General features: G+C 42.0%; 1 protein-coding gene across 1 annotated transcript in view; it reads left to right on the top strand.

The window, feature by feature from the left end:
• The window catches only part of REL (REL proto-oncogene, NF-kB subunit), a 70,657-nt gene extending 46,416 nt beyond the window's left edge, over positions 1–24,241 (top strand). Inside the window, 7 exon segments of the mRNA XM_042446888.1 lie at positions 7,967–8,107; positions 10,676–10,780; positions 11,259–11,471; positions 14,066–14,085; positions 14,087–14,135; positions 18,548–18,619; positions 18,790–24,241. Of these exon segments, the coding sequence (XP_042302822.1) occupies positions 7,967–8,107; positions 10,676–10,780; positions 11,259–11,471; positions 14,066–14,085; positions 14,087–14,135; positions 18,548–18,619; positions 18,790–19,604 (1,415 nt within the window). The 3' untranslated portion in view covers positions 19,605–24,241.
• Positions 24,242–25,164: the final 923 nt, after the last annotated feature.

The raw sequence follows: 25,164 nt of genomic DNA, 5'->3' as shown, positions 1-25,164 counted from the left end.
TAAGATTAAATCTTGAAATCCAAAATTGTTGTGAGGGCTAACTGAGATGGTAACCCCTTTGTTTCCTGATGGTACACACAATTTGTTTCGTGCACAAAATTATTTAAAATACCGTTTACAAAATTTTGTTGTTTTACTGTGCCCTTCAAGTTATTTCCAACTTATGGTGACCCTAAGGTGACCCTGTCATGGGGTTTTCTTAGCAAATCCTTTGGACTGTGTGTATATGAAAGATGTATATGAAACATAAATGAATTTTATGTTAAGACCTGGGTTCCATTTCCAGGATATCTCATTATGCCAACATTGTGTAGTGGTTTTAAGTGTTGGACTGTAACTCTGGAGATTCCTAGAGAGATCTTGTAGCACCTTTGAGACTAACTAAAAGAAAGAAATTGGCAGCATAAGCTTTCATAGGCTTCAGTCTACTTCTTCAGATGCATTCCTCAGATGCACAGAAGTCTATGAAAGCTCATGCTGCCAATTTCTTTCTTTCAATTAGTCTCAAAAAGTGCTTGCAGATCTCTCTACGTACTGATTCTACAGATTAACACAGCTAAATTTCTGGAGATCAAGGTTTGATTCCCCACTTGAGTATAAGACCCCATTGGATGACCTTAGGCAATTCACACTCTCTCAGCCTTAGAGGATGGCAGTGGCAATCCCCTTCTGAAGAACCTGCCCCCCCCTCAAAAAAAACCTATGATCGGTTCGCCTTAGGATTGTCCTAAGTCAAGAATGACTTGATATACAACAACAACAACTAATATGCATATATTCCAAAATCTGAAAAACTCTGAAATCCAAAACACTTCAGGTCCCAACTGTTTCGGATAAGGGAGACTCAACCTGTTAAATCTTATTTCTCATTCATTTTCAAATGGGATTGCAGTTAGCAAGATAGATATGTGCTCAAGGAAGCCAGGTCCCCTCCTATTACTAGTATTACCCATACAGGTCCTCATCATTCCATAGACAAAGCACTCCTTCTCAATCTATCAGAATCAAGTACTTTGCAAGTACTTATTTCTATTCCTGCATATCACACTGAGACTGCATCTACATCGCAGAATTAACACAGTTTTGCAGTGCTTTAACTGACCTGGGGCAATGTTATAGAATTCTGGGATTTATAGTTTTATGAGATATTTATCCTTCTCTGTCAGAGTGTTCTGGTGCTGCTAGGACCCTCCAGGAACCACACAGACCACAAAAATACAGTTGACCCTCCATACTCAAGGATTCTTCATCCATAGTTTCAAGCATCCACAGCTAGAAAATATTCAAAAATATATAAATTCCAAAAATCAAACTTTGATTTTTGCCATTTGATATAAAGGACACCATTTTATTGTGCCATTGTATTTAATGGGACTTGAGCATCCACAGATTTTGGTATCCTGGAACCAAACCCCAGTGGGATACCAAGGGCCGACTGTATAAAATTTGACAACAATAACAATAAGAAGGTTTTATTTTTAATTATTTGAGAAGCTTACCAGGATGTTTGCAGAAAAACTTAGTCAAGAGTAGTTAGAGTGACAGGAAATCTGTGGCCTTCTCTTATGACACCCTTGCTTTTGACTTTTTTCATTTTACTGCCGAAGTGGGTGAAGCCATTTACAAACGTGGAGTAAGAAGTTAATCAGAGAACTTTTTTGTGCGGCTTGTTTGTACATGTTTTCTGCTGAGTATCTTGATGGATGAGAAGACTATTCAGTGAACATTCTCTGAAGATGGATGGTGCGAAATTCATAGTACACTGTTAAGACTTTGAAATGCATTGCCACACGATGCTGTGATGAGTGCCAACTTGAATGGCTTTAAAAGGATATGGGAGGAGCTGCTCCATTGTTATTTTTGGTGTTACGTCATTTCAGTATTTTTATACTGCTTTAAATTGTGGGTTACATAATTCTTACATAATGGTTCCATGATAGATACATTTTGTATCATCAGGCTTTTAGATGTACAGTAGGTCCTTGGTATCCACTGGCGTTTGGTTCCAGGACCCCCATGGATACCAAAATCCAAGAATGATCAAGTCCCATTAAATACAATCATAACAGTAAGCTTGAAGGGGGCATATAGCCCCCCCCCCCCCCATTGGACTGTCTAGTTTTGTATATTGTACTGGTATCCATTGGAATTGTCGACTTTCATTTCTTTGCTTTGCCGCAGCCCTGTGCTCACATCAGGGCATTTATGTGTAGGCACAAGGCTATGGGATCCCTTAAAGACATGGGAGTGTCCACACATCTGATAGTCCTGATGAGGAATCTGTACTCAGGACAAGAGGCTACTGTCAGGTCAGAAAACGGAGAAACAGAATGGTTCTCAATTGGCAAAGAGGTTAGACAAGGCTGTATTCTTTCACCCTATCTGTTCAATTTGTATGCAGAACATACTATAAAAAAAGCAGGCTTGGACACAGAAGAAGGAGGGGTGAAAATAGGAGGAGAGAATATCAACAATATAAGATATGCAGATGACACCATAATGCAGGGGTAGGCAACCTTTTTGAGCCGGGGGCCGGGTTGCTGTCCCTCAGGTTACTGGGGGGCCGAAGCTGGGGGGTGGAGCTTCGACCCTCCGGGGCGGGGCCACGTGCCAGGGGTGGAGCTTCCACCCTCCGGGGCGGGGCTGTGTGCTGGGGGTGGAGCTTCCATCCTCCAGGGGCAGGGCCGCATGCCGGGGGCGGAGCTTCCACCCTCCGGGGGCCAGGCCTCCCCATTTTTGCTGGCCCCTGACGGGGCCCTAGGCCCCGTCAGAGACCAGAAAAAAAAGCTGGGGGGGGGCCTGCCAGTGCTGGAGGACCCCCTGGAGGGCCCCAGTGACGGCACCGGGCCTTCCAGAGGCCCCCAGCCACCATGGGAGCCCGCCTGGAGGGCCCCAGAGACGGCAGCGGGCCCCGCAGAGGCCCCCTGCCGCCCTGGGAGCCCTAAAGCAGGGCCCCAGGGATGGCAGAGGGCCCTGCAGAGACCCCCTGCCGCCCTGGGAGCCCTAAAGCAAAATGGCGGCACCCAGAGCGGCGAAAAGCCGCGACGGGCGGCCGCGGCGGCGGCAGGGGCAGCCGGGGGCCGGCGGCCAGGCCTTCGCGGGCCACATCCGGCCCACGGGCCGGAGGTTGCCGACCCCTGCCATAATGCTATCAGAAAACCTCACAGACCTGGAACACCTACTAAGGAAGATCAAAGAAGAAAATGTAAAGGTTAATGTTGAACATGACATTATGACCACCGAAGACCTTCACAAATTCAACCTAGACAATAAAGAAATAGAAATAATAAAAGAGTGTCCATACCTAGGATCAAACATTGATAGAAATGGGGACTGCAGTCAGGAAATCAGAAGATTAAGAATGGGGTGGGTGGCTATGAAAGAACTGAAAAAGATTCTAAAATACAACTGAGCACAAAAGTTAGAATCATACAAGCCATTGCATTCCCTATTACTATGTATGGATGTGAGAACTGGACAGTTAAGAAAGGAGATAGGAAGAAAATTCATTCATTTGAGATGTGGGGCTGGAGAAGAGTGCTGAGGATCCCATGGACAGCTAAAAGGACAAACAAATGTGTCCTAGAGCAGATCAAGCCAGAAACCTCCCTGGAAGCCAAGATGAGCAAACTGAGGCTGTGGTACTTTGGACACATCATGAGAAGGAAGAACCCATTGGAAAAGACAATAATGCTGGGAAAGGTGGAGGGAAGTAGGAAGAGAGGATGGCTACTTGCTAGATGGATGGACTCTATTAAGGTTTTATTGGATTGCAGGAATTAAGCAGAGCAGTGGAGGACAGAGGGTCTTTGAGATGTCTCATCCATAGGGTCGCCATGAGTTGAGATTGACTCAAGTGCAGTTAACAACAAAGATGCACATTTTCTGTGCTAAGTCAAAGTATCCCGGCTTCTTTTTGCTCTGATTTTAAGCCCGGTAGTGCAGCTTCATTTCCATGTCCAGCCCCTTTCAAGACATGCATCATCTAAAGGAGCCCTGGTGGCGCAGTGGTTAAATGCCTGTACTGCAGCCATTCACTCAAAACCACAAGGTTGCGAGTTCAAGACCAGCAAAAGGGCCCAAGCTCGACTCAGGCTTGCATCCTTCCGAGGTCGCTAAAATGAGTACCCAGACTGTTGGGGGCAAATTAGCTTACTTGCTAATTAGTTTACTTGCTGTTCACCGCTATGATCTTTGGAATAGCGGTATATAAATAAAACAAATTATTATTAATTATTATTAAACAGCCCACCTTCAAAGTGGATGAAAACCACTTGATTTTGCCCGTCTGTTTCACCCCTAATTTGCCCAGAGGTTGAATTGGCTCCTCATGCAGCAGGATAGACATTTGTCATGATCATACAACAGCAGTAATGGTGTTAATAGTGCTGATGATACAGTGGCGGAGAGGTGTGAGATCAAACTCAGGAAACACCTGTTTCAAGTCTGCCCTTTGGAGACACATCCTGTGAACTCAACCCCTGATGAGGAAGTACCTTTTTCAGGCAGGAAATGTATGACTCACTCTTCGGGAAGATGATATGTTGAAATGTTAAATGTTAAAATGAGATGATGTGGTGTGGAGCCGCCTTCTGTTCCTTTTTAAGTTCATTGGGCAGCGTTAGAAAAACCACCATGTCTTGGCCACACATACTGTATATATCCCTGTTGGTAATACAGTACTGTATAGGGATATAACAGTAGCCTACCTTACAAGGTGGTTCTGTGGATTATGGAGACTGTCCATGCAAAGCACTCAGCTTGAATGTTACAGGGGTGCCAAAGGAAAAGATTAGTATTTACCATGCTCTGATTTGTTCATGTAATAGGAAGTAGAATTTAAGAATAGCCTCAGAGACATGGACTTCCTCTTTTTGCGCTGTGAATTTTTTTTAGTGATTACCGTAACTATTTTAAGAATCCAGCCTTCCACACATTGCTGAGATGTATTGCAATATTGCATCTGCAGCTCCTGCTTGTGAACGCATTCCCCATTCGTTCCAATGGAAGAGGAGAGTTGAACAGACACATTTCCTTCTATGTGTGGAATGTTGTCTCTCTCCCTTCATTAAAGTGAAAAGGTGATGGTGGCATGAGTCAGAGAAATCTGCTCGCCTATCGAATCACTACAACTGCAAAAGCATATCTGGCTCAGGGGTCTAATATTTAGCTGGAGCACGATCTCTTTGGGAAGTTCACCTGAGCATCAAAATGAATGGGTATCTTTCTTAAGACTTTATCACACAAGACAGTAAATCACAATTGGAGCAGGATACAGTCAGCCCTCCATAGTGACAGGGGTTCAATTCCAGACACTCCCCCCCAACAGATACCAAAATTTTTTTTAAAAAAAATAAAAGTGCAGGACCTCAATTAGCATCAATGGATGCCAAAGTGTTTGTGCCCGCATCAGCATGGCTGCATGCACAGCCCACCATTTTTGATAATGGGACTGGGCTATCCATGGATGCTCAAATCCTTAAATGGCTAGCCCTCCAATGCAGAAAGCCAACTGTAATTCCATCTTTGGCCAGGGCTTATCACAAGATGTCAACCTTCTTCTGTTGTTCTCTTAGTGAGAGATCATTTGAAAAGTGTTTCTTTTCATGAACATCTGTGAATGACCTCCTTTCATGCTACTGTTCTGCTACCATTTGTAGTGCGATCAGTTCTGCCTTAATGCCAATTTGGGGTGGTTAGTGGGTGGACTTTGGTGCCCTTTGCTTACCAGTGGTCAAGGGAGAAGGAGAAGGCATCCTTGCCTTCCACCATTGCCTACCCTTGCTGAAGCTGAATGCAGAGCAATCTCATCTTCCTCCAGGACTATCAGGGGACCCCAGGGGCTCACAGACATTGTCTGTTGCTGTGTGCCCAGTTACAAGAAAAGAGTGGGATTCTTTTCTGCTCCCACTCACCCACCCCACTCTCAGTTTCCATCCAGGGGATGGCTGCCTCAGCTAAAAGGTGGAAGAGTGGGGTAAGAAAGGTACTAGAGGATTTTTATTTTTTTTTTTGACAATACAGGGGACATCACTAGAGGTGTGACAGGTGAAAACCACACTGGATGACTCCTCAGAGGAGTGTGTTACCCAGGGCACTGGTGTGAAAGGGCTGCCTTCCCAGTCTGGCCAGTTTGCTGGCCAGGTGGGAAAGCAAGTCACCTCCCTTTCTCACCCAGCCAGATTAAAAAAAAAAGGCTGTTGAAGAGAGGAAAGGGAGTATTAAAAATGAGCCACCCCAGGTGTCAAATAGTCCAGGTATGCCACTGTGACAGTATTTTATAATGAGACTTCCTTACCAAGGATTAGCTAAACGCAACAGGGGCCTTGTCCTATATTCAAGTTGGCAACCCTAGGAATCATAGAATCCTAGAGTTGGAAGAGACCACAAAAGCCATCCAGTCCAACCCCTGTCATGCAGGTACTCACAATCAAAGCATCCCTGACAGATGGACATCCAGCCTCTGTTTAAAGACCTTCAAGGAAGGAGACTCCACCACCCGCTCAAGGAGCGTCTTCCACTTTCGAACAGGAGGTCTATACTACTTGAGGCCAAGAATTGGATTTAACCAAGTGTCTTCATGTTTAGAGTAAGGTCGCCAGGTGTCCCTTATTATAAGACCTGTCTTTGATTTGAGGGTCAGAAAGCTTTCCCTTTTATATAGACCGAACAAGATGGCCCCAAATCCTGTGTTTTGGTTTGGAAACATTTCATAAAGGCAGAAATGTGTGCATCATGCAATCTACACATATGGATAATGTGTTAATTTTTCAGAGAAAGAAATGAATCTGTGCTTTCAATTCAGTTTCAGTTTTTTCAGTTTAGTATTTAGCTAGAACACAAATTGGTTAATAGCTGCTTCCTGGTTGTCAACACTGCATGCTATGAATTTTGGCTCTCCCTTGTTGATGTTTCAAAAATCTGACCACACTAATTGGTAATGGTACGGGCTGCCTATCTATCCTCCTAATATACATTAACTGTGCACACTTTTTATTTCTGAGATGGGCCTGACAATTTTCTTTCTCTCTTTGAAGATACATATAGATAGATCGATATGAATGGTAGCTTTGCCTACAGGACTCCAAAGCCAATATGAAAAAAGATTACCTTGACATACAAACTTCTTAGGGCTGAGATCTGTAGACAAGCTTCTGTTCTTGTTATGTCAGAGCAGTGTACAGATATTACAAACATATATACACACACACACGCTTTCATGCATGCACATAAACACACACACAAATTCAGCAATTTTGCAAACCATAGTGGAAGAAGTGTTACATCCCACACACTAAGTAAATAGGTTCACAGTTGTGACGGAAGCAATTTTCTCTTTGCTGGTATTATTTACGTCTTATCAACATAACGTGGGTAGCTGTTGCATTTGAGTATTCACTCTGGCCTACCCTGAGCAGAGAAGAAATCAGCCCACAAAATGCACACAAAAGAAGAAATCTGAAGGCCAGATTTTAGCCCACAAACTGCACATAACAGAAGAAATTTGAAGGCCAGATTTTTTGAAAATTTCCATTTCACTTTAGCTCAATATTTCATGCTTTTTGCAACTCCTTTTTGTGCCGCAGAAAGGCCAGATCAGGGCTGCAGCATGTAGTTGCTGCAGCCCCAATCTGGCACTGAATGGGGTGGTCTGTTCAGCCCCTAAGACAGCATTTATCTTCTTTGCTGCAGCACATTACTCCTGGCTCATGTTCAGCTTATGATCAACAATAACCCTACAGTCTTTTTTATATGTAGTACTGCTGAGCCAAGTATCTGCCGTTTTATACCCACAGTATGTATTTGGCTTTTGTGGCCTACATGAAGACTTTTACATTTGTCTCTGTTGATTTACATTTTATTAATTTCAGCCCAGTTTTCTAGTTAATCAAGGTCCATTTGAGTTCTGTTCCTGCCTTCCAGTCTAACCCATACTCTCTTTACAAGCCTCTTTTTAATTCCACAGTATCCGAAGAGCAGATACTGGCTGTTGATGAGTATGAACTCAATGTGGTCCGGCTTTGCTTCGAAGCTTTCCTCTGTGATGAACATGGCAACTGCACGCTCGCTCTTCCTCCGGTCATCTCCAACCCTATTTATGACAACCGTAAGTATTTGTGAGTCAGGTTGTGGAGACTGATGTCAGCATTTCTCCTGATGCCTTGGGTTGTTTCCAGATAGAGCGTTCCATGCACTTCAAGTCAGAAGAAACCATGAAGCAAATTCATTCCATTCTTCCTCAACAGGTGTGTGTGTGTGTGTGTAAGAGAGAGAGAGAGAATATTAAAAAAAGAAAAAGGTGGTTGAAGCAACAGGGGACAGGTGAGAGACTGGAAGAGAACATTCAGACCAGAACCTGGGAAAAATACTTTTGGATATTACAATTTCCAGAATCCCTCACCACCATGGGAACTGGGTAAGGTTGCCAGCTGTCAAACCTAAAGTTCCTTATTTGAGGTCTGGAAAGCTTGTCCCTTACTAGATTGTCATCAATTATAATTGATATCCTTTATTTGAGGATCAGAAAGCTTTTCTCCTATTGAACTGGCAAATGCCCCTTATTATAAGGGTTATCCCCTGTTTGAAAGTTAGAAAGTTTTTATTTTTATAGACACTGAAAAAGATGCCAAAAAAATCTTGTAATTTGGGGTGTGGATCCTCCATAAAGACAAATGTGTGCATCGTGTAATTTATGCATGTGGACAGTATGTTAATCTTACAGAGACACATATGGCTAAGTGAACTGAGGTCAATACAGTTGGTGCTCCATATTTGCGGCTTTGACTTTTGCAGATTTGATTATTTGTGGTGTTCTCACTGATAAAAAGAATAGTGTTTTTTTATTTGTTGTTTTCTGACATTCACGGGGTCCTGTGCCTCTAACCCCAGCAAATGTGGAGGGACCACTTTACTTTCGTTTGGTATGTAGTTAGAACACATGTGTGTTGTTAAGAGCTAGTTTATGGTTGTTAACCCTACATGTCATGAAATTTCATGGAGCCTTGCTGTCACTGTCACTGTCACTATTTGAAAAACCTGGCAATACTACCAGTGAGGGATTCTAGAAGCAATGCCTTGGAAAATAGTAACTTTTCCAAGCTCTGGCCTGGTCTCCCTTAAAATTCTGTGAATTAATCTTGTCTGGAAACACCTGTTCTGTATTGGGATACTCTTTCATCAATAGCTTGTCCATGGGTTCACATTCAACCATTTTCTTGCCCTCCCCCCTTTCACACACCACTTCAAATGCCCAGTTAGCACAATTTTATGACTACCTGGCACAGCCAGTGGGCAGTGAAAACAAAAAGAGCCTCATATGTAGAGCCTTGTTTGGAGTGTTACAGAGTTCATACAAACTAGTACCAAGCTATAGTTTATGACTGTAGCTTGTTAACAAGCTATAGCTTCAACCAGGGCAAGGGAGTTTCCACCCTGACACAAAGGAGCCCTCTCTTCTACATATTCCCTGTTGGGAAGGGGATTTCCCTTTACCTAATTCATTTTATCCATTGGGAAGGGAAGTGATGTGAGGTTCTCCGCTAACCCTCCACTGCCATCAGTGTGTGGATCTTCTCCTGTTCCACCACTGTGGCCACTAATTGTGGGTAATTCCTAAATGCCGTATGGTTCCTGTACAAGATTATATTCACCTTGCTGGGGATGCTTTGGCTGGAGATCCTGCACTGAATAGGGATTTGTGCTCAGTTGCCCACGAAGCCCCTTCCAATTCTATGATCCTGTGATTCATCAAATCTCTCCACTGGACACCACCATCCTGTATTAACTGCTGCTGCTGCTGCTATACACACTGGTTTTAAACTCAGTCTTTTTAATATGTAGTGTCCCAGAGGTTCAAGTATCTAATACAAAAATTACAATTTGTTAAGCAGAGGTTGAACACAGCATCAATGAACATAACATCATAGACTACTTATTCAATGCATAAAAACCTGACTGATGCTCACTTCTCACTTCTCTCTCTCTCTCTCTGTTTCACTCATATCCTAACTCACTCTAACCCTGAATCTAACTGTCCTCTATCTCTGACCCTAATTTTCCTAACCACTATACAAAGGATCTTGTAGCTCCTTTGAGACTAACTGAATGAAAGACATTGTTGCATAAGCTTACGTAGACTTGATCTACTTCCTCAAATGCATGTAGTGAACTGGTGTCATCTCTTGCTGCTCCCCAAAATCCAGACTATGACTTAATAGGGAATATTTGGGTTTGCAAACCATATGAATAATTATGCTCTGTAGAAATGAGAGCTAGTGTTTGTAGAGGTTTGAGCATTTGACTCTGGAGACCAGGGTTTCAATCCCTGCTTTGCCGTGGAAATCCACTGAATGATCTTAGGCAAGTCACACTCTGTCAGCATCAGGGAAAAGCAAAACTCCTTCTTAACGTATCTTGCCAGGAAAAGTGTGTGATAGGTTTGCCTCAGGGTCACCATGAGTCAGAAACAACTCAAAGGCACACAACAACAACAAAAATGTAAAGCATTCTGTCTAGTTTTGCAAACTATATTTCAGCACATTTAGTGCAGAGGAGACACCTGTCCTCTGAAGAAGAGCCTTGTAGAACTTCCTCTCTCTATTTTTGAGAAAGAGTTACAGTAACAGCCTGCCACTCCTCTTCCCTCCACCAATTGCTGTTTCCTTTTTCCATCTAGGTTCTCCCAATTCAGCAGAACTGAGAATCTGCCGAGTGAACAAGAATTGCGGAAGTGTGAAAGGCGGAGATGAAATTTTCCTCCTATGTGACAAAGTTCAGAAAGGTAGATGGCTCCCTCCAGATTTTCTCATGCATGGTTGGGGAGGGGGGGGTGGAAGACCACATCTGTTATCACTTACCCATGCAAGAATGTATGAAAGCCCAATAATGGCCACACCAACACCAGAACAAAGCAAGCTGGGATCCAGCTAAGGCACAAGCCAGTGGATGAACTATGGGAAGGTGAACTTGGTTATCATCTGACCTAATGATATCAGCAAGATCTCCCTAATGAGGGCTTACATGGAGAGTTTTATGGCAGAAGATGAAACTCACAAGAATCATCTGATCTTCTGGGCAGCTTCATATCTGCCCCGGTTCCTCCTCAGATTGCTAAGACCAGTGCGAATAGTCATCAACTGCAGGCAAATACTGTAATAGAAAGCAGAACTGATCCTTGGTTTTTGGATTTCAAGCTAACAATGGTGGTCTCTTTGCTTTTATATTTGTTAACACCAACTCTTTGTCTTTTTGGTGGCCAGATGATATAGAAGTGAGATTTGTCATGGATGACTGGGAAGCCAAGGGGATTTTCTCGCAAGCTGATGTGCATCGCCAAGTTGCTATTGTCTTCAGGACTCCTCCTTTTTACAAAGACATCTCTGAACCTATCACAGTGAAGATGCAGTTGCGGAGACCTTCAGATCAAGAAGTCAGTCATCCTATGGACTTTAGATACCTGCCAGAGGAAAAAGGTACAACAGCTGTAAAAGATGGACACCCATGACCTAAGAGAAGTTACTAGGCCACACCTCTCATTAGCCCACAGCTAAGCTAGCTAGTGTTGATGGGAGTTATGATCCAAATATTAATATTATTATTATTAAGCTTTATTTCTAGAGCGCTGTAAATTTACACAGTGCTGTACATACAATCAGTTAAAATAGAATAGAATAAACCTGCCTAAGGCATACATTCTACTAAAATAATTTAGCAAAATATATATTAATACATATTAACATTAAATAATAAAATATATCAAGCAAATAAAAATAAACCTACGATAACAATCCAGTGGTGTCTGGGAACACTTCCCTGAACAGTATTGTCTTTAACTCAGCTTAAAGCTGGGTAAATAGATTACGAACTAAGCTCAGGAGGGAAGGAGGTTCCAGGAGTGAGGAGCAGCCAGTGAAAGGGGGAAGATTTGGGCTGGAGAAGAGAAAATCCTTGGCTGGGACAACAGACCTTGATTTCCAGAACCGGGAGAGCGAATGGGAAGGTAAGGGGAAAGAAGCTCCAATAAATAAGGAGGGGCCAGCCTATGAAGAGCTTTAAAATCCAACAACATCTGGAGGTACAAAAGGTGCCTGCCCACCCTACAGGAATATGTGTTCCCACTGGAAAATGAAAATGCTGGCTAGAATCCTGCTTTAGATTGTTAGTTTCCTTGCACGTGTGTTTGTACTTTTTTGGCCATAATGGCTGTCATGCTTTGGGCATATTGACATGACCCACTGGAAAATATGATAATGTTTGGTAAAGTGTAAGGCAGTAGGAAAAGAGGAAGCCTACACTAAAGATGAATTGATTTGATCGAGGAAACCACACATCTGAGTTTACAAGACCTCAGCAGGGCATTTGATGACCAGGGCTCTTGAAGATCTCTCATGCGTTTAAGGGTTTCCTTAAAAGAAAGCTGACTTGACAGCAAACAACCACGGCAACAAATGATGAATGTATTCAGTTCATGGTTACATAAGTGGAATTCCACAAATGTAACCATTTCACATGGCCCTAAATCCTGTTGTTAGTTCCAACTAGAATTAATAATAATAATAATAATAATAATAATAAATAGTTTATTTATATTTCCCCCCTCTCCCTGCAGTCAAGGCAAGATTACACCCAATAAAATGAATACAATAAAAATACAAAATACCATCAATAAAATAATAAAATTACATATGGATCATAGCAGCATAACAATCATAATCAAGGAATAGAGCCATTGAATCAGTCGGATTTGCCTCTGTGTTGATTCCTCATCCAGTTAGTGCTACTCTAGTTGAGAATAGCCACTAGGATTCCACCCATAAAGGTGTACATTTTTGAGCGGTGTATTCAGTGTACCACTTGATTAATTGAAATTGCAACAACAGCCACTATGCATTCCCCATTGCACAACTGAATAATAAAGAAGTGCATTGGCAGTACACAGTTGGTTGCATAGCAGAAGGAGGACGTAGTGTAACTACCATGTAACTCTGTCAGTGTGGATTTACTCTATGCATGCATGATGTAGGGTCTCAGTGATTACCGTACATTTGTGAACTCTGACAATATTTCACTACCCATATTGGCTGGCGAGCTGTGTTCCAATAAAAAGCAACTTTCCCAAGCTTTGGATTTCCCTTCCCCCCCCCCACCCCCGAATCTCCTGTCGATCAGTATATACCTCCCTGTGCTTGCTTAGGGGATTCTGGGAGCTGTAGTCAAAAAAGGTAACATTCCCAAGTTCTGGTTCAGGCACATTTGGTATCTTGGGATTAGCTAGCACTGTTCAATCAAATCTCAGGCTGATTTACATAGGAACTAAAGAGGTCACTTGGTTTACAAGAAGCTGTTCTTGGAACCACTTCCTCATTCATGCCTACAAAGTTATTCTAGCCAGGGACATTTCTTTAACCTTTGCTTTAGTCTTGTTGGTTTTTGCTAGACAACTTCCTCTTCCATTGCTATAAACCTTTACTCTCTACTAAAGGAGAAGATGCATTCTGGAATCAGATGTGCAAACTTCTTTTAATTTGGGAAATCCCCGGTTATTATGCCCAGCGCCAGCCAGGACTTTGCTGCCTGAGGTGAAGCGGAAAATGGCGCCACCCAAAGCCTGCCAAGTTATTTTGCCATATGAGGCCAAAAAAAAGAAGTGCCATGAGCATTTCTCTTTGTCACTCATAGCAACATCAAATTAAGAACAAATAAAATAATCAACTGTCTGCTGCCTCAAAGGAGTGGTTGCCACACCTTGCCATAATAGTACAGTAGCCTGGTTTGTTCTTCAAAGTTTAGAAAAGTTACATTTTGGGGGCTACAAACTCCCAGAATCCAGCAGAAAGCATAGCCCCTACATAAAGCCTTGAAGATGGGCTTGTGGCATGAGGGAGAAGTGTCCATGTCCTCTGGACCATATGTCACCTTCTCCTGCATGAGATACTTTGCTGTATATCCAAATGTATAGTTAAACAAAATTCAACATGGGGTTTTTTTTCGGAACTTCATGTGTCCATGTGTTTTTATGCTTTCCTTGCTAACTGATACGTACTATTTTTTTCTTCTTCTTTTAAAGATCCTTATGGCCATAAGACAAAAAAAACAGAGAATGCCAGTGGGTTTACAAAAGCTCATCCAAGACTGTGGTAAGGATACACCCATCATGGGGTTTTCTTGGCAGGTTTCTTCAGAGGGATTTTGCCATTGCCATCCTCTGAGGCTGAGAGAGTGTGACTTGCCCAAGGCCACCCTTAATTGTTCACGTTTTTCACAAGTCAGTTTCACATGTGATATTTTGATTGTTAAATGCCAACGTCATTTTTGGAAGGCAACAACAAATAGTTTTTAGTACTTTTCATTTGATCGTTTTTGGTTAGTTGAAATGAAGTTTTTAAATTTAAACAGTTCAGTGAAGTAACTAACAAAATCTTGGAACATTTTGCTCAACATTTTAACGTCTGTGAATCAGTTTCCTTCAATGAGTTAATGTTATCCAATTAGTGCTACTATTGCCATTTGCATGCTATGAAAATGCACAAATGCACAAAAGTTTGACTGAGTTCCTGCGTTACATTCTTAGCTGGGTAGACATAGCTACGAATTACTAAAGGAATCAATTCTCGAAACCCATCTTAAATTCCAAGGAGGCTTGCTTCTCCTCATCACACCACAGCTCAAGGGTGAGAGAGGACTTGTGGTGTCATCCTGAAGCACCACACTTAACTATGCCACAGACTGCCATTGCTTAGAACGCATTGTTGGCGTTTAGTATGGGTTTCAGGGGACCATTAGGATTGGCGTCACCCAGTGCATTGACTCATGGTGTCACCCCTCCATTGACCTCTTCCCATACCACAACATGTTATTGCTGTGTGCCTTCAGGTGGTGACCCTCTCATGGGGCTTTCTTGGCAAGATTTGTTCCAAGGAAGTTTGTCATTGCCTTCCCCTGAGGCTGAGAGCATATGACTAGCCCAAGGTCACCCAGTTGGTTTCATGGCTGAGCTGGGAATTGAACCCTGGTTTCCAGAGTCTCAGCCCAGTGCTCAAACAACTACGTTACACTGGCTCAAATCCTCAGTGATGTTCTTGTACTAACATTACTCATAAAATGTAATTCCCGTACATGGCTATGAGGTGACATAAACAACTAGCAAAATTAAAATTATATCTTTAAATTACAATCTTGTATGCACAGCCCAAATGTATTTACGTATGCATAGTTTCATGTGGTTAAAGTGAAAATTTGGGAAGGTGTGACATTTTTAAAGAAAAAATTTAAAGAATATTTTTATTTTATTTTAAATTTTAAAAAAGCTTAAAGCCTGAGGCCTCTTCTTTCTCCTCCCTCTGTGCATCACCCCATCTCTTTCTTACACTGAGCTCCTGTGTTTTAAAGGGATGCAGGTGAATGCAACAGCCTGTTTCTGCCAAAAGGCAAATGTTTGGGAAGCATCCCACATAGATTGTCATCTGGTGTGTCCTGCACCCCCATAGTGACACCTAGTAGGGGACATTCATGATTGTGGCAGTAATGGACTCATAACTTAACATTACAGATCTTTAACTGCTCTGTATTCAGCTATGCTATGTATTCAGAGTGCCACGATCGTGAATACATAGCATAGCTAAATACAGAGCAGTTAAGGGTCTGTAGCACATTAGTCCACAACTACAATGCAGGATGCCAGCTCTAAGTGTTTTTAATAGAACAGTTCATTTCATTAAAAAAAAAACCTTTGCATTTACTTTGTTATAAGCTGCCTTGGGTCCTACATTAGCATAAAAGAGGATATGAAATAAATACTTCTGTTAAAAATAGAGCATGATAGGATGTTGTGGAGGTGGGATTGAATTCTAGAAGCTGGCTTTTACATGCCCAAGTGGCATTTGCAATATATCACCTCCAAAACTAATGCAGCGAGTGGGATAAAGTGGCTTTATTGGCACAGTGAGTGGCATTGACCTGTTACAGACAGCCAAAATAAAGCTGCTTCGAGTCACAGTGGAGGTATGGTGTTTCAATGATGCATGCGTCCTAAGAATCATAGAATCATAGAATCATAGAGTTGGAAGAGACCGCAAGGGCCATCCAGTCCAACTCCCTGCTATGCAGGAAATCCAAATCAAAGCATCCCCAACAGATGGCCATCCAGCCTCTGTTTAAAGACCTCCAAGGAAGAAGACTCCACTACACTCTGAGGGAGTGTGTTCCACTGTCGAACAGCCCTTACTGTCAGGAAGTTCCTCCTCATGTTCAGGTGGAATCTCTTTTCCTGTAGCTTGCATCCATTGTTCCGGGTCCTGTTCTCTGGAGCAGCAGAACACAAGCTTGCTCCTCCTCAAATGACATCCTTTCACAATTTTAACCGCTATCATATCCACCTCTTAATCTTTCTCTTCTCCAGGCTAAACATCCCCAGCTCTCTGAGTCGCTCCTCATAGGGCAAGGTTTCCAACCTTTCACCATTTTAGTCGCCCTCCTTTGGACACGCTCCAGTTTCTCAATGTCCTTTTTGAATTGTGGTGCCCCGAATGGACACAATTTCCAGGTGGGGCCTGACCCGAGCAAATATAATGGCACAATTACTTCTCTTGATCTAACACTATACTTTTATTGATGCAGCCTAAAATTGTATTGGCCTTTTTTAGCTGCCGCATCGCACTGTTGACTCATGTTCAACTTATCATCTACTTGGACTCCTAGATCCCTTTCGCATGTACTTTCATTCAGCAATGTGTCTCCCAACCTGTCCAGAAGTCGCACCAAAGCCACGCTCCAGCCCTAAGGATTGGAGTGTGGCTTTGGTGTGGCTTCTGGACTCTTAGGATGCATGCATCATTGAAACACCACACCTCCACTGTGACTCGAAGCAGCTTTATTTTGGCTGTCTGTAACAGGCCATTGTCCTTCATACTTTCAAAAATCACCTTTTTAGGGCATTTTAAGGCATTTTCAGAGGTATTTTTGACAGGGAGTTAATCACGTCTTTCTTATCAATCCTAAGAATCTTTTTTTATTTAAAACTGACAGAAAGAGTGTGTGTGTGTATATATATATAAAAACAATGAGCAGCACAAGAAGCAACATGAACATCTGTTGTAATGAATGAAGGTGACAGGTTACTTTCCTAGCACCATGAGTAATGGAAATGAATAATTTTAAATTATTCATTTTAAATTATTTTAAAGCTCTGATTCAGAGCTCTCCAAGCAATGATTCAGATTCAGTTCCAGTCAACTATTGCCATTCTACTCTACTCTCCTGTTTCCCCATTTTCCTCATCTAGCCAAACCTCTATAGCCTAAATCCAATTGCTAGTCCAAACTGGGGCCAATGCTATTCAACATCTTTATCAATGACTTGGATGATAGAATTGGGGGCTTACTTATCAAATTTGCAGATGACACCAAATTAGGAGGAATAGCTAATACTCCAGAGGACAGGATCAAAATTAAAAATGACCTCAATAGACTAGAAAGCGGGGCCAGAGCTAACAAAATGAAATTCAACATGGAAAAATGTAAGGTACTGCACTTAGGGTGGGAAAATGAAATGCACAGATATAGAATGGGGGACACCTGGCTGAATGAAACTACATGTGAAAGGGATCTGGGAGTCCAAGTAGACCACAAGTTGAACATGAGTCAACAGTGCGATGCGGCAGCTAAAAAGGCCAATGCAATTTTAGGCTGCATCAATAAAAATATAGATCAAGAGAAGTAACAGTTCCACTCTATTCTGCTCTGGTCAGGCCCCACCTGGAATATTGTGTCCAGTTCTGGGCACCACAATTCAAAAAGGACATTGAGAAACTGGAGCATGTCCAAAGGAGGGCAACTAAAATGGTGAAGGGTCTGGAAACCATGCCCTATGAGGAACAACTTAGGGAACTGGGGATGTTTAGCCTGGAGAACAGAAGGTTAAGAGGTGATATGATAGCCCTGTTTAAATACTTGAAGGGATGTCATATTGAGGAGGGAGCAAGCTTGTTTTCTGCTGCTCCAGAGAACAGGACCCGGAACAATGGATGCAAGCTGCAGGAAAAGAGGTTCCACCTCAACATTAGGAAGATCTTCCTGACAGTAAGGGCTGTCCGACTGTGGAACACACTCCCTTGGAGTGTAGTGTAGTCTCCTTCCTTGGTGGTCTTTAAGCAGAGGCTAGATGGCCATCTGTCGGGGATGCTTTGATTGAGATTTCCTGCATGGCAGGGGGTTGGACTGGATGATCCTTGCAGTCTCTTCCAACTCTACGATTCTATGATTCTAAAGCCATTGAATCAGTGAGGTTTACACAGTAAATGTAATAGGCAGTTGGATTTGGACTTGTATCCAGAACATACTGACCATACAATTGACTGTTTGGGTTTTTTGCATGCAGAGTTATCTCATGAGGATTATTTTTGTATTTTGGCAAAAGTTGGGGATCCACCAAAAACACTGATATTCCTTTTGTGTTTCTTCAGAACAGAAGTTGCTGTGAGAGGAAGTTATCTATGATTAACTTGTTTTTAGTGAAGTATGCCTAGGCTAACAGCTTTTTCTTTTTCTGGTAGGTTCACATGAGAGGCCTAAAGCTGGTTCCATGTTCCAGACTGCTGCCAATGAAGGAAAGATGATTAAGAAAGGTAGATACTTCTTGCCCAATTTTCTTCTTTTAAAATTCCCTCTCCTTTCCTATCAACTTCCCATCTCTGCTTCTCTTGCAGACACCTTGCCACAATGTTTGAGAATCCATGTAATAGGGCTAAATGTTCCTTTGCTTTTTTTTCTAAGTATTGTTAACTTTCTTTCACAGAAAGGAATATGTATCATCCCCAAAACGGAGCAGTTACCATTCCAATGGAGAGAACATCCATGAACACCCTTCCAGTGCAACCATATTATCCTCCACCAACAAACAACCACTGTCCCAATGGGCGCCCTGTCCCAGCATGTCCCATCAAGCAGAGCGGATATCTACCATCATGCTGGCGTTCCTCTGCTCCCTCCTTTAATGGTTCCCTGCATGAAGGCAGCTTCTCAGGGGATATGTTGCTTCATGCCTTTCCGAATGGTGGCTCTCCATCGCTACAACTGGAACAGAGCCTGAACTGGGCAAATCAGAAAGATAAGAACATCTACAGTGAGTTCATAGGCACAAGAAACAGCCAGGAGTCATCATTGTCATCCTTATCAACATCAGTATCTCAACCAGACCTACTGAGTGTCTCCAGCACTGTTGCCAGCCAGCCCGGTAATTCCATCAATGTCACAATGGCCAATGGCCTCAGCATGGAGATGGATGATGCCCAATGTTCGAGCGTAACCTTGGAAAAGGCCTCTTTTGCCCAAGTTTTAAATGCAAATGATCACAGGCAGCAAGTACAACCCATGCCACATCCTAGTCCATTGGCAGAAGCAGTTTGCAGCTCCGCTTTGAATTCCATGTCCAATGCATATGAGTCGTTGTCTTTCTCTTATCTGGATAGTCTCACTGAAATGAGACCACCAAGCAACCCTGGTCTACAGAACTCAGTCAGTATGTCCAGTAACCAGTTCTTCAGTACATATGGCACCCAAGATGAAGAGTACCTTAACGCCTTGAAGGGCAGTTTTGATGCCATGCTTTAAAAAGTTTAAAACTTTCAGGTTCAACTAGACAAAGATGCTTGGTAGGGTTCTATCATGGTTTCTTTCACTAGGAGAACTAGTTTTTACATGGCTGCAGTAGGATAAGTCAAATTTCATCTCGGGCTATCTGTGTATGACATGTTTTAAATGGTAATGTAGCTATTTTAGGCTTACTGATTGCAGGGTGATCAGATAGATTTTATATCTTGCTTTGTAAAAAGCATTCCTGTATTTTGTGCTGCTGGGAAAAGTTGGTGGAGAACATTTATTTATTTTTTTAAATAATATTTTTTAAATTGTCCAGTTACCTCTAGACTGAAACCATATTAATCTAAACCAGTATATTCATCAGCTTGTTTTGAATCCCTTCCAGGAATATGCTAAGAGCCAGTTAGAACAAATAGGAATCAACAGTCAGAGAATTCCTTGGTATCCATTCTTGTTCAACGGTGAACATTTTGGCAACATTGACTATGCAAGTTGGAGTTGCTAGCTTGTAAGTGAAGTTCTACTCTTTCTGTTATTTTTGTTTCAAATGTTCAGTATTGTAGTAGGATGGATAGACCAAATGACCATTGTTTCAGGTAGTCCTCTGTGTCACCTGCTCCTGAATCCAGTCCTGGTGCTGTTCATTTGGGATGGTGTGTTTGGTGGACCAGATGCCACCTCTTCTCCCTCTTCTTCAGAGCAAAACTTGAAAATCTTCTTTTGGGAGGCTACAATTCCCAGAATCCCCCACCTATCATGGCCACTGACTGTCAGTGGTTGGTGGCTTCTGTTTAGTGGAGCAATGAATCTACTCTTGGTTTTAATCTGAGCTCTAACAGGGCTGAACCTCTTTGGAAGCTAGGATAGCATCTTAGATATTTCTTTTAAAGTTCAGATTAAAACTCAGAGCAAGGTCACCACTAGTCCACTGACATGGAAGTTACAAAACTGAACTACTGTATTATTGATCATCCTGGCTAAAGCATTCTTGGAAGTACAGTCTAAACAAGGTAGCCTTTATAAGCTTCATTTCAGGAGTGCAAATCTGGAGCAGAAGAGTCTATGGCCATCAAGCAAGCACAAGAGTTATCAACATGGACAATTTTTGCACAGCAACCATATCCAGAGGAGGATGTGGAAGCCACATCACCAACAGAACTGCACCAAGGAGATTCTGAATGAACATGGAGACACTGGTTACTCATCTCAAAGTGCACTTGCCTCTGGATCAGTTTTCCAACTCTGTGATTCTATGATTCTATGATAAGCCCTATCTGTGGGCAAACCTTCCTTGCTGGATTTACTGATCCCCGCTTTGACCTGTACACTCTCCTATGACAGAATGCACTCCCTACCTACAGACATTTGACAAAATAGCTATGCCTTTGTCTTGCCTTTCTTTGATTAGGAATGCAAGATTATTATGGGACTTTTTTATTGTAAAGTTAAGATTTTAAGAAATGATCTTCCGAGTTGTGGCAATGGTTTGTTTTCCTTAATACAGTCTGAACTAAAAGGAGAAGCACTTGCTGCGTCTTGTGGAAATATGGCATTCTGGAGCAAAGACAGAGTTACTTCCTGTAAGGATAATACGGTAGCTAGCTATCTTCTTTTGGTATCCCTTTCAAACATTACTGTGGAAATAATCTGTTCGGCTCTGCTGCATTGGCTTTATGGACTTCTTCATCTTACACCACATTGGTAAAAATACTCAACCGAATTCCTCTGTTGGTCCATCTGTGATCCAGCCATGACTAATCCTGTGGAATAGAGAGACCAAACCCTATGAGATGTGCTGGTTATTTCACTGTGTTATATATCTGAAAAACATTGTCTCTTTATCTGTAGCATGGACTAGAAGCAACCTAAAACCAACACAGAGGCAACATAGTCAAGTTTATCATCAATTGCATACAATTTCTAGACCTGTTAAAACAACTCTTGGGTTTTTCCACTCCTTTGCTGGGGTCCTGCTTCCATTATGTGCTCTCATCTTTGACCTAGGTGCTGTTATACATAATTTAGCAACAGACTGCATCCTTTTTTGGTGTAACAAGGCTGCAGCTTGCAAATCACAGGATTTCAGTGAGCACTTCTGAGGTGAGGTGGAAAAATTGGCATAGGATTATTTCTAAAAAGTAATCTAGAAATAATTTTAAAAATTATTTCTAAGTGTTTCTTTTGTTACAAGAATGTATGTTAACATGTCCTGAAGTACTCTTGCTTGTTAATCTTTTCCACAATGTTATACAGTACTTTTTTTTCAACCATAGGTTTATGTGGACAATATTATTTTAAGGGGGCTGTGCCATTGATATGTGTTACTTGGACATAAGCCCCACTGAATTTACAAGATCTGCCTTACAAATTGGCATGCATGGTTTTCACTCCTAGTTGATTCGCTGGTCAGTTTAACACAGCTTCTCCCATCCATGATTGCATTAATTGTAGCCTTGGTCACCCTTTCATATTCTGTGAACTATCTTTGCTTTAAGATGGTTATATATATTTATCCACTATTTATAATAATAATAATAATAATATTTATTTGTATACCGCCCTCTGGCAAACCAATCCGGGCGGTTAACAACAGTAAAATATAAAATATGACAATTAAAAATACTTTATCCCTCCCCCCCTTAAGACAGTATTAAACAGTATAACATATTAAAAACACAATACAAGCATAAAACCAGCAGTTAAAACTAAAAACCCTGATATCCCTCTGTTTGAATGCATTAGTCCTCCTCCCCTTCGCTAAGATTGATTTAAGTAACAATATGTTGTCCACAGTATGTGTTGTTTCATTTGCATTTAGGCAAATCTAAAGAAGATGGTAATGACTGTGTCATTGTGGATTTTTGGTTTTTGTTATTAAAAAAACCACAAGACACCTTTTTAAAATGTTGAAATATTTTTTAACGTTGAAATTTCCATTATTCTCACATTGAGGAATAAATTCATCACCAGAAAGACACATATGTCTTTAAATACAAACAATGAATTCTGGGGGTTCTGAGGGTTGGGTTTGTTTGTTTCTTTAATTAGCACAGTCAATACTCAGAAATATGCTGATGTTGAATATCCAGCATCCTGGTTTTTCTTTGTCCTGTGAAAACATTATTTTTCTCCTTCTGAATTAGATTATGAGCTGGGATGAATGTTGATGCTTCTCACAACAAGTATAACATATTCTCTGCATTACTTAGTTGTTCTTCTAAGGTAGGTTCCATGGCCTGGCACCTTCCAAATATGTGGGGGAGTAAATCCCGTTACTGTCCAACAATGCAAAAATGGCCCCAAGGGAGCTGCAGGCCACACTTTGCCAATCCAAGGTACAGAAAAATAGTTGAAGGCATCCTTGTTGATCGCCTCACTCTCTAATTACACAGAAATTGACATGTTGGACCCCTGTGCTACTTAAATGGTGAATTTTGGGGGTAGCATTGGCAGATGTAGCTATAAAGATGTAGCTACGTGACATGTATAATGGCCTCAATCCAATATATCCCCTCAGCATAAGGTAAATATCCACATATGAATTTACACTATGCTGAACCATACATGCTGTCCCCACACTTACAATTTCAAATCTTTGGTGGGTTACCTTCTCATTCGTTACAAAAGCAAAACATTATTTTCCTTCCCTGTACCCTGTTCCCACTTCTTTTTTGGCTTTTGCCAGCAGTCCCAGTAGAGTTAACACATTAACACCAGAAAAAGCAAGCAAATAATGCTATACCCTTTTAGGTTAACATTTCAAACCACATCAGGCAAGCTGTATAATGCAGCTCCTGGCAACTCTTCTAGTTCTCCTACAGCCTGTTTTCTTCCTACCACCGTAGCTATGCCAGTGTAGCACACCAGCAAGATTCTAGCCCACAAATATACATACATGTTCAGTGGGAATTTCTACAAAATCATGTATAGATTTTCTACATGCATCAACATATCCAGGTAAGAACCATAGTAGGAGTGACTTGCTAGGTGGTTGGATTTGTGTTTTGTTTTAAATAAATCCTTTTAGCACTTAAATTAGTTAAGGATTGATCTTAGAATTTCTGGGAATTGTACTCCACAAAAGTCACATTTCCAAGCTCCAGTTATCAGCTGCTGTGTAGCAGTACAATGAGCCCTTGGTATCCACTGGGGTTTGGTTCCAAGACCCCTTGAAGATACCAAAATCTGTGAATGCTCTAGCCCCATTAAATTCAATGGCATAGTAAAATAGTGTCCCATATAAAATGGGAAAGCCAAGGTTTGCTTTTTGTAAAAATATTTTCAAGACGTGGCTGCTTGAATACGTGGATAAAGAATTTGTGGATACGGAGGACTGGCTATAAAAGCTAGGGTACTGGAGTTCTGGGACAAAAACAAGCAAACAAACTTTTTCCTTCCTCTAATACTTAGGGGGGGAAACACACAAAAGTACATTTTTACACAGGTCGGGGTGTAATCAGTATGCTGATGACACCCAGATATATTTCTTCATGTCTCGGTCTACAACTCTGACTGCAGATGTCGTCTCTCCTCCCAATGATTATCTTAAAGCGGTAATGGACTGGATGAGGAAAAACAAACTCAAACTGAATCCAGACAAAACAGAGGTACTTACAGTAGGGGCCCCTAACCCAGGTATTGTGATACAACCTCCAGTCCTAGATGGGGTCACACTCTCCTCAAAGAACTGTGTTTGTAGTTTGGGGGTGCTCCTAGACCTGTTGCTTGAGATGACAAGTCAGGTGAATGCGACGATCAGGAGCGCCTGTTATCAGCTCCGGCTGATAGACCAGCTGCGTCCTTTCCTGGAAGTAAGGGACCTAGAAACTGTAGTACACGCACTGATAACTTCATGACTCGATTGCTGCAATACGCTCTACATGGGGCTACCCTTGTGCCTAGTCCGGAAAATCCAACTAGTACAAAAAAAGGCAGCCAGGTTGGTCACCAGAAAATCTAGGAGTGACCATATTACACCTATTCTGAAATCGCTCCACTGGCTGCCGGTTAGTTTCTGGGCGCAGTACAAGGTGTTGGTTATCACCTTTAAAGTCCTAAATGGCTTGGGTCCTACCTATCTTCGAAACCACCTCCATCTGTATAATCCACCCCGTGTACTCAGGTCCTCTGGGAGGAATTTGCTGCAACCTAGACTGTTTGCCAACACCCAGAGGACCTTTTTGGCAACTGCTCCCAGATTATAGAACTGCCTCCAGGAGGAGATCCACCACATCACCAGCTTAAAATATCTGTTAAGATGGATCTGGCAGGCCTTTCCTGAATAGATATAAATAAATTTTATTATTATTATGTGGTGGCATTGTGGTACCAACTTATGGGTCCCGCATTTTTGGGGATGGGAATGAGTGGTCTGAGGGGCCACTGGTTGCTCATTGCACCTGTGGAAATGTGTAGCAAATCAGAATCTCAGGGCGCATCTAGAACAGAGCTAAGGAAAGTTCCTTGTTATGTACCATCAGGTCAACATCAATTTATGGCGACCTTACGAATGAGAGATCTCAAAGAGGTCCTGTTATTCACAACCCTGCTCAGGGCTTGCAAAATCTGGGCT

Source organism: Sceloporus undulatus, chromosome 1, assembly GCF_019175285.1.
Source record: "Sceloporus undulatus isolate JIND9_A2432 ecotype Alabama chromosome 1, SceUnd_v1.1, whole genome shotgun sequence".
Taxonomy (NCBI): Eukaryota; Metazoa; Chordata; class Lepidosauria; order Squamata; family Phrynosomatidae; genus Sceloporus; species Sceloporus undulatus.
This window is presented reverse-complemented; position numbering and strand designations above follow the sequence as displayed.